Below are 12,497 nucleotides of genomic sequence, written 5' to 3' on the forward strand. Positions count from 1 at the left end.
CCCAGGGCAGGTCTCTCTCCTACACTGTGCACACTGAATAACTTGCAGTTCTTCAGACACAGTGTGTCATCCAAGCTACTCTCCCCACCCCACCACCAAAGCCAGCCCCTTACTCATCTCATCCATTAAGCCCTGTTCACCTGTGAGGCTCTACTCAAGGATGGCTCCCTAATGACTTCAGGTGGAGTCACTCTCTTCGCCTTACCTGCTTCCTGCAAACTCTGGATAGGTATTTATAGCATGCGTGTGCGCTTGTGTTGAAATTATCTCTCTCCGCTGAGCTCCGAGGTCCACGCGAGTACAGATCTCATCCTGGGTTCTGTCCCTTGTGCCCATGTGTGTCAGGCACACGAGGCTGAATGAACAAACATCCCTCAAAGATGGTCATTCTACTTCTGCTGGAAGCTTCCAGTGCCTTAGGAAACATGTTCCCTTCGTACTTTTGAAGAACAGATACTTGGCCAGCACGTGGCGGACTAGTTAAGAACAACAGTGCATTTTGTGTGGGCTCAACCGACTCAGCTTTTCAGGGAAGCCGGTTTCTTAACGTAAATGAAAGCGCTGCCCTCCCCTCCCCCAATCTGGCTGTTCTGCTCTTTGGCCGGGGAACCCACCCGCTGTATCTGAAGGTGTTGTTCTTTCAGGTTCGAGAGCTTCAAACTAGACTGCAGAGCGTGCAGGCCACAGGGCCCTCCAGCCCTGGCCGCCTCGCTTCCGCCAGTCGCCCTGTTAACCCCAGCACCGGAGAGCTCAGCACGAGCAGCAGTAGCAACGACGTCCCCATCGCCAAGGTGAGCTCCCGGGGCCGCTGTGCAGGCGTGCAGTCAGCTCGGCCGGCCCCCGGGGGTCTCCTGTGCTGGAGCTGCAGGCAGAGATAACCCACTAACGTTCTAAGTCTCTCTCGGCTGCAGGCTGGACACCAGCTCTCATTGATCAGCCAGCTGGAGCGTGTCACAGCTGACAGGTCGTTGTGGAGAGTGAGATGTTTTGTCAGGCTCTACAGTGCCGAGGGGTGGGTGGAGAGCTGCTCTCGAGGATCAAGGTTCAGCCCAGGAGGGGACCCTGAGGAATGAACCAATGATCTCCCCGCTCACAGGACTGACAGCCCTGCCAGCAGAAAAACAGATTGTGATGGGCAGGCCCTGGCAGCTGTGAGAAGTAGCCCCTCCGTTCTCAGCCACAGCCCCCCGCCCCCTCGCCCCGCTCCTAAGTTGAGTCTACTCCAGAGAGACTGTTCAAATGATAATGTCCTCTCCCCAGTAGCCCTACCAGTCTCCGCGAGAAGGTTGGTTCTCAACCATCAAGTTTATTAAGTCAAGTCCAATCAGAAGTGATTTTTGTCCCCCAAGGGATATTTGGCAATGTCTGGACACCTTTTTGATGGTCATAGCTGGAGTGCTACTGGCATCTTATGGCTAGAAGCCACGGGTGCTGCTTAACACCCCACGATGCACAGAACAGTCCCTACAGCAAAGAATATCCAACCCCAAATGTCAAAAGTGCTAAGGTTGAAAAACCGTGAGTTAAGCAGAAAAACTGGACAAGTGAGTCGTTTTTAAGACTCGATGAATCAGTTTAGTTGCCACAGTTAAAGAGTAGCTGCCCTGTATAAACAGAGTCTCAACAGTTTATATGGGAGTTACGTGTTGTTTTTTGAAAATTTTTTGTTTTGTTTTTTAAGATTGCTGAGAGAGTGAAGCTATCAAAGACCAGGTCCGAATCTTCATCATCTGATCGGCCAGTCCTGGGCTCAGAAATCAGCAGCATAGGGGTGAGTGTTCATGAGAAACAAGGCAACAAAATACCCAGTAAAGCTACACAGTGGTTTATCCATGATAGAAGAACTTCCAAAGTTCACCCGCAGTAAACCAGTTAATTATAATAAGAAATCATACCTGATTTCCTTCCAAAGGATCAGATGAAAATGTATAGTGGTTTGCATGTGGTGAATCACTTCTTCAGCTTTAAGGGAGATTTTTTTTTTTTTTCTCTAGCTGAAACCATTCAGAAAGAAATGATTTAGGTCTGGTTACTGGCAATGTAGATGAAAGTCTTAAAGTATCTGCTTTATATCACCCTGCTTCCCCAGAGACGGAGTGAGTCAGGAAGCTCTAAGAGAACTTTACCTTTTGCACGTCCCTCTTGAAAGGGAAGGTGCTCTCCAGTGAGGATGATTGCTGCCTTTGAAGTGTGGCCAATGCTGTGACAGACCAGAACCTTCCAGCTCAGTACTAGAGTTTTCATTTGTAGAGCCCTGAACCCCGTGGGGCTGTAAGCTGAAAAATGGTGGAAAGGGAATTTCAGTTCCCTGGGGATGTCGTTTAGAATTCTGGGGTAAGCCTGGGAAATCCAGCTATTTGATCCTCAGGGGTGGGGAAAACCTGAACAGTACTCTTAAGGCCCTATTTTAGACTTCTGTGCTGGGCAGAAATTGCATGCACCCAGATTCCATGCCAAAGCCAAATTATGAACATAAAGGAGTGGGACGCTCCCCTTAACTACAACAGCCGGAGACAAGTCTGGGGTGGCAGGCGGTTTCGGAAGGGGGAAGGATGTCCAGACTCTGTTTAATATCCAAAATTTTAGGTCTCTAAATACTCATGATCCCACATGCCTGCTGCCCAGGATGCAGCTTAAAAGATGCCGCTGCATTTTGACACTGTTTTATGTACTGTTTCACAGTAGTTAACTTTTTATACTAGGATTATATTATACAAACTGAGAAAGATCGGGGTAGCTATCTCCTGTGCCTGATTCTCAAGGAACATCGGCTTTAAATTGTTTTGCATGCAAAGCATGCCTGGGGACCAGCGTCCCTGAAGTGACACTGTCCAGAGGGGGATTAATGCTCACCTGTACAGGTATCCAGCAGTGTGGCGGAGCATCTGGCCCACTCTCTTCAGGACTGCTCCAACATCCAAGAGATCTTCCAGACACTCTACTCCCATGGATCTGCCATCTCGGAAAGCAAAATTAGGGAGTTTGAGGTGGAAACGGAACGGTTGAATAGGTAAGGAGAAATTCTGCATATTTGGATGGTGGCATTGGGGGCAAGTCCTTTCCCTTCCCAAAGATCAACTCAGGTTGGCTTATGTGTTGTGCCATAGAGTGATGCTGTCAGGCTGGTGGGTGGGGAGTTTCCACCATCCTGTTCATCCCAGGAGGGCTGGCTTCATGGGCATTGTGTGACCTGTCATCAAACGCACAGGGCCTCGTGCTTAAAGGGACCCCACACTTGCTTTACTGCTCTGCTGTCACTGTTTTAAATTCTTAATAATTTATGAACCAGGGGCCCCCGCCTTTTCATTTTGCACTGGCCCTAGCAAATTAAGGAGCAAGTCCCGGGAGCAGTCCATATGGAATGACAAGTAGGTCAGGATGGCAAGGTCGCTCCCAGGCATGCAGCCTGAGCTGCTGAGAACCACAGAGAGCAGCTCTGGGATGTGGACTGAGCACCCAGGGGTGCCTGGAGCCAGCAGAAGCAACCTGACGAAGGCGCTCCTGCGATGGAGCAGGCGTGCTGGTCTAACCCTCCCTGCTCGAACTGAGGGTTGCCTAATTTTATTTAGGCTTTTTGCAAATGTGCACATCCCCCCATCCCTACATCCTATCCCACTTAGTTCTGATTATCTAAGTAGGTCTAACTGTCCTGCTTAGAGTAATTTAACTGTGTGTACCCAGTTTTATGGGTTCTTCCTAAATCTTATGCCAGAGGTGGTTTGAGTTTGTCCTCCTGCCTCTTGGCAAAGACTGGCTTGTGTGTTGTCCCGGCAATGAAAGAGAGCTGCTAAAAACGCAAAAGAGAAGGACCAGGGCCAAGCCACGGCAACTACTCAGAATTGGCTCCGCGGTGGCAGAATGGACTAGTGATGGCATCCAAGTGTGCTGTGGCCGCCCTGACCTAGCAATCTTCAGTGGGAGAGCACAGTCAGAATTGGAAAGGTTTACGAGCGAACCAGTAAGAAATGTGGATGCCATTTCCCTGGTGTATGGCAAACCTGAATAAATTGAATTACCCTGTTAGTCCTCCCTGATTTGAAGCTGTTTAATATAGCACTTGAGAACCAAGGAAATACGGCTATCTAGGTCATTTTAAATCTTGAAATTAAATGGTTTCCTTATTAAATCCGAAATACTTAAGAGTGACAATCCTGATGATTGCCTTGTAGCAGTAAAAAAGCAGCCCTCTCAGTATCACAGGCAGAGGAGTGCTTAAAAATTGAATCAGATATGCCCTTTGCAGTTTAATGAAGTCAGATGCCTTCAGGGGCCCTCTGTGTAGTGAGGATCTCCTCTACGGATCCTGGGATTTAACAAGCCTGCTTTGTTGTTGAATTTGAGGGGAGGTTCCTTTCTCTTCAATTATATGCACCTAGGAGAGACCAAAGAAGGGGGAACTATTTGGTGCTTGTAGCTCACGTTATCATGGAATTTAACAGCTTACAAAAGGCTCCCTCTGACAACCTCTTAACCCTCAACTTGGGAGGGCAGGATAGTCCCATTTCGCAAATGAGAAAACAAAGGCTTTGACTTTGAATGACTTGCCTCAAGTCCAGAGCTGTTAAATAGCCCAGCTGATCACTCCCAGCCCCTCTACCTCACCTCCGTTGTTTTCTATATTATCACAGCTACTGCTAGAACATGGGAATTCTTGTAAATAATCTACCAGTATGTTCTGGTGTCTGTTATTTAACTACCTATCTCAAAGTTGGAGTCCTATTACCCTCCAAAAATATTACAGCCTTTAACTTGTGTTTGTGTGTGGGGGGCAGGGGTGGGTGTCATGTCTACTCAAAAGTGTGTTTTCTCATTTAACAAATACGTGTTAAGCACTTACTATATGCTGGACTATTTGGATGCAAAAGAAAGTAAAACAGACAAGATCCCCACTTTCATGGAGCTATATCCTGTTAAGGGAGCTAGACAAAAAGCAGACAAATAAATATGAGCGTAAGAAAGCTCCACATAAATAGGACACTGTGACAGAATAACAGAAAGGCTTGATTTTAGTAGGCAGCCAGGGAAGGCATCTCTGAAGGGGGGACATGTCAACTGAGATTTTCAGGGGAAAAAGGAACAGCCATATGACAAACTAGGAAGAGACTTATGGGCCACCTTACCAACTTCAAGGCTGGGAAGTGGTTGGCATGAAGTTAGAATTGCCCAAATGCCAATGGAACTGAACTAGAATGAGTGAAAGGAGGAGTTCCATGAGATAAAGTGGCAGAATAGGCAGGGCTGGGTGGGATACAGATTTTGAGGCCATGGACAAAGTTTACTCTGTACTCTGTCATTGGAAGTTGTTAAAGGGTTTTACGTAGGGGAAGAACAGATCTGATTTAAATTTTGAAAGTTCACTCAGGTGTGAAGAATGGAAAGAGGTGGGCAGGAGTGGAAGCTGAGCCAGTTTTGCAGTGGCCCAGGTGGTGGTGATGTGAAGGGGTCAGTATATGTTTGGTGGTAAAAACCCACAGATGTAAGAAAAAGGGATGGTCTCAAAGGAGAGTCTCAGTTGTCTTACTGGTGGTGTTGGGTACACGGTGGTGGCATTTACGGAGATGGAGAAGATGGAGGAAGATAAGGTTTGAGGAAAATCAAGAGTCCCCTTTGGGAATGTTAAATTGGAGGTGTCCGTACGAAACCCTGGATATGTGAGACTGGCACTCAGGAGAGAGGTCTGGACAAGAAATCTGGGAGCAATGGGAATATAAATGCCTGTTAAAGTTGTGGCACTGGATAAAATCACCCCCAGGGGGAGAGTGTTGATAGAGGGAGGGGCCCAGGATGGAGTCCGGAGGGAACATCAACCCTCACAGATTTTATAGAGGAGGGAGTCGGCAAAGGAGACAGAAGAAATGACCTTGCGGGTAGGAAGAAAACCAGTAAGACACCTATCATGACCCAAGTAAAGGAGAACGTTTCAAGAAGGAAGCCATACCCGATTACAGGGGTGCTGCCTGAGAAGGCCTCTAAGATAGAATTGACCACATGGAGGTCTGTGAGCTGAGTCAACAGTTTCATCTAATTAGTAGGGACTGAATGTAACTGGAGCAAGTTGAGAAGTAAACGAGAGAGTGGGGATTGTTTGAAGAAGTCTGAATGTGAACAAGGACAGAAGACTGTGTCCTTGTAACACCGTATGTTGAACTGACCTTGTTGTTGCCAAAGCCACACAGCGGTCTTAGCTATACACTCACCGGACGTGTCCTGCGTTGGCGAGTGTCTCCATAATCTGCTCTAAGATACGTGCCCCTAAGATTTATCCTCAACGCAAATGACTTCCAAGCCCCTTAACATTTCGTGTGTGTGAAATCCTGTGTCTCTTTAAGACTTGGTGGTCAGAGTACTACAGATGGGCATGTCCCATGGGAAATGAATCATTGCATCTAGATCATCAGTGTCCTGGGACAGAAAACAGAGAGGCTGAAGACTTACGTTTTTCTGATTTGCTTTCCGACTTTGCCATGAACTTTTGCCCTGAACATACAGTTCTGATTCCTGTAAAACTTAAAGTTCCCACCACTTATCCTACCAGTAGTTAGCAGTTAGGGGTCTGTCCAAGCTGGAAGGAGCTTTGGACACGATCCACAGTTGCCATTCAAAGGCCCCTTAAGTGCAGTTTCTTGTTCATTCACTGATTCATCTTTTGTTCCTGGTCCATAGTGAGTGTTCTGAGTCAAGGATCTGGGGTCAAAGTGCGTGGTTCAAATCCCAGGTATTAATTACCCTTTCCGTGCCGCCTCTGAGAAATGGGGATAATAATACTTAGTTCAGAGGGCTGTTGGGAGAGTTACTGATCAAGGGCTCAACAAATGGTAACTATTACTGTGATTTCATTTGTCCCTGTGGAGGGTGGTTCATTGAAGCATACCAGTTGTAACTCTCATGAGGGCCTGAGGTCACGTGGTTGGTTCCTTTCCTTGGTGTATCTCCAGAGCCTAGTGCAGTACCTAGCAAATGGCTCGTCTGTGGCTGGCTGGGAAATAACCAGGAGTTTATTTTTTATTTCTCATTCACACAGAATTTAGTGATTCTTCAGCTTTGAGCTTCTTCCTTTATTACGTGTCATCAGTTACATTTACTAAAACATCTGATGAGCTCACATCCAACATGCATTTTGGCCGGAATCTAGAGTCAATGGCTAAAATCTTGGCAAATTCATTGTAGTCCTGGTGTAAAATTGTGAACGTGATTTTCCTTCCTTTGTAGCCGTATCGAACACCTCAAATCCCAAAATGACCTTCTGACCATAACCCTGGAAGAATGCAAAAGCAATGCTGAGAGAATGAGCATGCTGGTGGGGAAATACGAATCCAATGCCACCGCGCTGAGGCTGGCCCTACAGTACAGGTAGGAAGTGGGGCGGGGCGGGCGAATAGCCACCTTAATTTAGAAATGCATCCATAGCAAGCTTCTGCATGAAAGTAGAAAACATAACCAGCAAATGCTAGTGTGATATATATTGAAAATCAATTAGCACCCTGGTGGCAGCAATTAAGAAAATAAGGGTAATACGTATGGTATTAGTAAACAGGTATGTTTCTGTTTGCATGGTCAACGTAAATATTATTTCGTTCGAGTAGTATCCCTCAAAACATCAAGTTTTGTGTTACATGTTCAAGTCTTGTTCTTTCTAATCTTTTTTCCCCAGTCTTTATTCATATTCATATATATTTTACATTGTTGTAAATTTGGTGCGTTGTCTTCCTTCAGTTTGTTACAGATTTGTAATGTTGCTTAAAAGTCTCCATTTATTTTGACTGGCTGTATCCCCTACATCAAGTTCATATGGTGTTATTACTCGTTTCTCTAAAAGACATTTAGACTTTTGCAGACTCTTGATACTGAAAATAATTCTATGGTGAATAATTTAATACAGAAACCTTCATTCTTGTGAGTATTTTCCTCAAGATAAAATCCCTGAAGCAGGAATTATAGGTCAAAGGGTATGAATATTTTCATGGCTCTTCAGGCATGCTGCCAGTTTTTTTCCCATAAAAACAAACCAGTTGAAATGAATATGATTCATTCATTGATGAGCAAGTGGTATATGAATGTACCACTTTTTTTTTCAGCTTCATTGGCTTTGGAATTTATCTATTTTTAAATTACTGCTTGGTAAAAGCTACGAAACTATGCTTTATTGTTCTCATAGATTTATTAGTGTCACCACTTAGGCATATTTACCAAAGTCCCAGAGTAGCGATTGTATCTTACGCTTGGCATCCTTTACAGAATTCAGTATTGTTTTAAGAAACAGTGCTTCTTCAGAAAACATATCAAACCTAAATATAGGAGACCAAAGCAAGAAAGCAATCCTACTAGTTGACAGACACAGCAAAGCAAACAGATAATCGTCTATGACAACTCTTGAAACAGGCCGTTCTGCACCGGCAGTCTGCCTTTCATCCGTACAGAAGAAACAATGTCCCAGCGTCTCTAACTTGAAAGACTAACTGCCCTTGAGAGGAGGAGCTGCCAGTACCCAGAGACAGTCATTGGGCCCATTTCCTTATCTCTTAGTAAAGGAACTTGAAAGTAAAGACAATAAAAAACAGTCTGTTGACTAAGTGTTGAGTAAAGCAACATTTCCCCGGCTCAGCTTGGAGAAGCTAATCAGTTCTCTGCCTGGGGGGGAATGTCACTACTGCAGGCATCTGGCCAGGATGACTGAGGCATTAGGCATACACTCCGTCCAGTACAGACGTGGTCCATGTGGGGTCACAGGCAGCAGTGGCTTTCAAGAGGTCGCTCTTTGATCCTCTACCTGGTGTACCCAAAGAGAGACTAATTTTCTTCCTCTTAGAAATCCATACTCAAACTCTTGTCAGAGATTTTGTGAGTGTTTCATGAAACAATCGTACAAGCATTTAATAGAACTTTCTGTGATGATGGAACTGTTTTCTGTGCTATCCATTATGGTAACTGCTAGCTACACATGGCTGTTAAACATATGAAATGTGGCTATTGCAACGGAGGAACTGAATTTTTCATTTTATTTACCTTAAATTCTTTTCAATTTAAATATCCACATGTGGCTAGTAGCCATTCTATTGAACAGGCGGGTCTGGGTCAAAACAGTCCCCTTTCTAGGGTGCTTATATGAATTACCTATTATTGTATGACTATTTATTACATCACAGTTTCTAGGGTCAGGAATCTGGGAATGATTTGTCTAGGTAGTTCTGGCTCAGGGTCTGTTATGAGGTTCTGGTCAAGCTCTCAGCCAGAGCTGCATCAGCTGAAACCTTAACTGGGGCTGGCAGATCTGCTTCAGAGACGCTTTGGGTAGAGTCCTCAGTCCTTCACTGGCTGTTGGCTAGGCGCCTTAGTTCCTAACCACATGGGCCTCTCCATAGGGCTGCTCAAGAGTCTTCAAGGCACAGCAGCTGGCCTCCTCTAAAGAGGATGATCCAAGAGGGAAAGTGAAGGGAGGAGAGAGAGAGACCAAGATGGAAATCACCAAGTTTTTTAATAACCTAATCTCGGACGTGACCTCCCATGACTTCTGCCTTATTCACTTAGTCACACAGACCAACCCTGCAACAACGTGGAAGGAGATTATGCAAGGGTGTGACTAGCAACATGTAGAGACCAGGGCAGTTGGAGAGCATCTCAGAGGCTGGCTGTCAGGAGCGTGTTACCTTTCCCTCTGAACTGATCATCAAAGGGCCAGCAGACTTGCCTCCCTCATCTTTATTGCTTTTCTTGTATTTTTCTAGATCCTAGTTTAAAGTTTAAAAAAAAAAAAAAAAAACAAGGGCAGGGGAGGGGGCCACATGACAGAGCAAGACCCTGGCTCTGGCCAGGAGTATCCCTGGGTATTTCCTTGCTGACATGGATGGCGAGGCTGAGAGCCAGGTCCCGAGCTGCTTCCCACCCCGGGCACAGCACTGCATTGGAGAGGCTCGCCGTCCTCTGCCCGAGTTGAGGATGCCGTGTGCTTCTGTTTCAGTGAGCAGTGCATCGAAGCCTATGAACTCCTCCTGGCGCTGGCCGAGAGCGAGCAGAGCCTCATCCTGGGGCAGTTCCGCGCGGCTGGTGTGGGGTCGTCTCCTGGTAAGTGTGGCCGGAGTCCCTCCGTCCCCTTCCTCCTCATCCCCCGCCTCTCTTGCTCTCCTGCCCCCATCTCGGCTGTTGGCATTGGCACGCCTCCCGACAACATGAAATTCCCTTGTCAAGTGTGTTTTTCATTTTTTCCTCGTGACTGAGTGAGTAAATTGTTTATGTTGAATGCAGCAAGAACTGGAGTGGAAACAGCATTACAGACAAGTTAAAACAAACAAACCCTCTCAGGAAACATACTCTCCCCGGCTGGCAGTAGAACCAGATGGAGTGGGAGGCCCAGGTTCACGATGAAAGGGACCAGCTTTCCCGCAGCCTCTCTCTGATGCTGGTTGTTGAGGGTCCCTTTGCTGCCCACAAGGCCTTTGCCTCTTCTGGCTGCTTTTGTTGGCTGTGCTTTTTCTCCACGTTTGTTCCTTTGAGTAGGTTGGAAGCGTGGGTTCCCCCTGCCTGGTCTCCAGGTGTCGTGGGAATGCAGAGGAACGTTTCATACCTTGCTCTTGTCGGCCTCACCGAGTGCGAGCCCCGGCAGCCCCTACGGGGGAGCAGAGGTGTTGCCAGCCCACCTCGCCGCCCTGCCGCTCCCTCACCCCAGGGGTCACACGTCCTGTTGGCGTGATTCCTCCCTCCAGATCCACACCGCTTCCCACTGCTGACCCTCCCCGTTGAGTAACTAGAAGGGCTATGAACTGAAAAAGACACGAGTGTGGCATCCTAGTTACCATCGTCTGCCAAAACTTCACCAGTGACTATGGCTCTGGGCCTTGAGATAACATGAGGGCAGTGGCAGTGGAAATAGTGTTTGGGAGGAAAGAGAGCTCCAGGGACAGAGGTTGCCGTCTCTGATGCTGAGGCCTGCAGACTCCCTCAGCCTACACCTGATGACCGCAGTTTCTCCTGAGAAGCCACGGCAGGGAAACAGAAAACTGAGCAGACCACTCCAGAGTCAAAGGTGGGCGGTGTGGGCAGGCTGGGCACCAGGCCACCTGTCATGGACTGGCTTTTCCTCGCGGGCTGTGAGCCCCCATTAGAGCTAGTCCTTCCAGGACACGCCTTGCAGAGAAGGTCGCCGTCGGGGTACCTCCAGGATGCGTCCCTGTCCTCCTTGCTGGCTCCTGGCTCCCTGCCTGGGCTCTAGCTTTTGCACTGAACATTCACCTATTTTTCCTCCTTCAGTGTTGACACGGACAGGGATCTGAAGCAAGCCTGAAGGGAATGAAGTATCCTGGGTATTAATTTCCTGCTTCAGATCCAAGTCACCCAGCGAGGAAGCAGGCCTCCATTTGTATGGGTGACCATCCTTCCACCCCCATCTCTGGGATTTCTGGGTTGTTGTTTTTTTTTTAATAGGATTACCATCCCAGCCCAGAAGTAGAAACTCTGCCAGCATTTCCATTAGGAACCTCATTTTTCAGGGTCTTTTAACCAAACCATAAAACTTTATTCCTCCTCTTAAACAGATTCTAAAATGATCTTGGCCTGCTGTCAGGTTTTTTTTTGTTTTTTTTTTTTAATGTAAGTATTAAGGAAAATGATCAATTAAAGGAAAAAAATCAATCATCTTATTTCCAGTTTGTATCAGAGGAATGTCTTAAACTGTTCCATCTTTGAAAGGTACCTTTTATGAGGCTCGTACCTACTCAGCACAGTTACTTGGTAGGAGCTGAAAGGACTTAAATAAATCTGCATTTTAAATATTTAAAATCAATAATAAAATGCCTTGTATTAACATAATCCTGGGCAGCTCATGGGTCTGTTTATAAAATGGGGCAGTCAGTAATACGCCTCTTCAGAATTCAGAGAGCAGTCAGTTGGTGCGACATATGTAAAATATCTTATTTGTGGAAGGAGAAAAAAGCATGAAAGTTGTCAGAGAAGTGGCCAGAGGGAGGTCCAGGGAATCTTAGCCTGCGGGACACGCACACCCACGTTTCCTCCCCATCCTCTGTAAAGCAGAGCGTTGACTGACTTTTTAGCAGCTCCCTATTAAATCTCACTCTTCCATTCTGCTGACAACGGCTGCTGACCTGTCAGCCTGCCCTAACGTGCCATGTAGTTGCACAGGGAAGCAAGTACTAGTTGTAACATTTACCCACAGTGTCAGTTATTGTGGGTTTTTTCTTTGTTGACTGCACAGGCATTCATTCTAGATGATTTAGACCAGTGCTTTTCAAACTGTGCCTGGGAAGCTGGAGGAGTTTCTTTGGGCCTCAGTGGTGGGCGTGGAGGGTGGAGAAGCTGAGTGTATGCCCCCCACCCCTGCCCACTTCAACCAGTTCCACATTTGCCAGTTTTGTATCTTAGGCTTTGGCATAAGATTTCATATATACATACTTGGAAGATCATGGGCCTGGGCTGCAGAGGTAACAAACCAATGACTTATTTGGCCGGCATGGTTTTTGAAAACACAACAAGAAAGTGACTGTCTTGGG

At 46.7% G+C, this 12,497-nt stretch overlaps 1 protein-coding gene across 3 annotated transcripts in view; it reads left to right on the forward strand.

Moving 5' to 3' along the window:
• MCC (MCC regulator of WNT signaling pathway) overlaps positions 1–12,497 on the forward strand; it is a 428,184-nt gene that overhangs the window by 376,001 nt on the left and 39,686 nt on the right. For all 3 annotated transcript variants that reach the window (XM_059916875.1, XM_059916876.1, XM_059916877.1), the window contains 5 exons: positions 645–791; positions 1,682–1,771; positions 2,862–3,010; positions 7,210–7,350; positions 9,956–10,059. In XM_059916875.1, the coding sequence (XP_059772858.1) occupies positions 645–791; positions 1,682–1,771; positions 2,862–3,010; positions 7,210–7,350; positions 9,956–10,059 (631 nt within the window). The remainder of the gene's footprint in view (positions 1–644; positions 792–1,681; positions 1,772–2,861; positions 3,011–7,209; positions 7,351–9,955; positions 10,060–12,497) is intronic.

This window comes from Balaenoptera ricei, chromosome 3 (genome assembly GCF_028023285.1).
Source record: "Balaenoptera ricei isolate mBalRic1 chromosome 3, mBalRic1.hap2, whole genome shotgun sequence".
NCBI classification, from domain to species: Eukaryota; Metazoa; Chordata; class Mammalia; order Artiodactyla; family Balaenopteridae; genus Balaenoptera; species Balaenoptera ricei.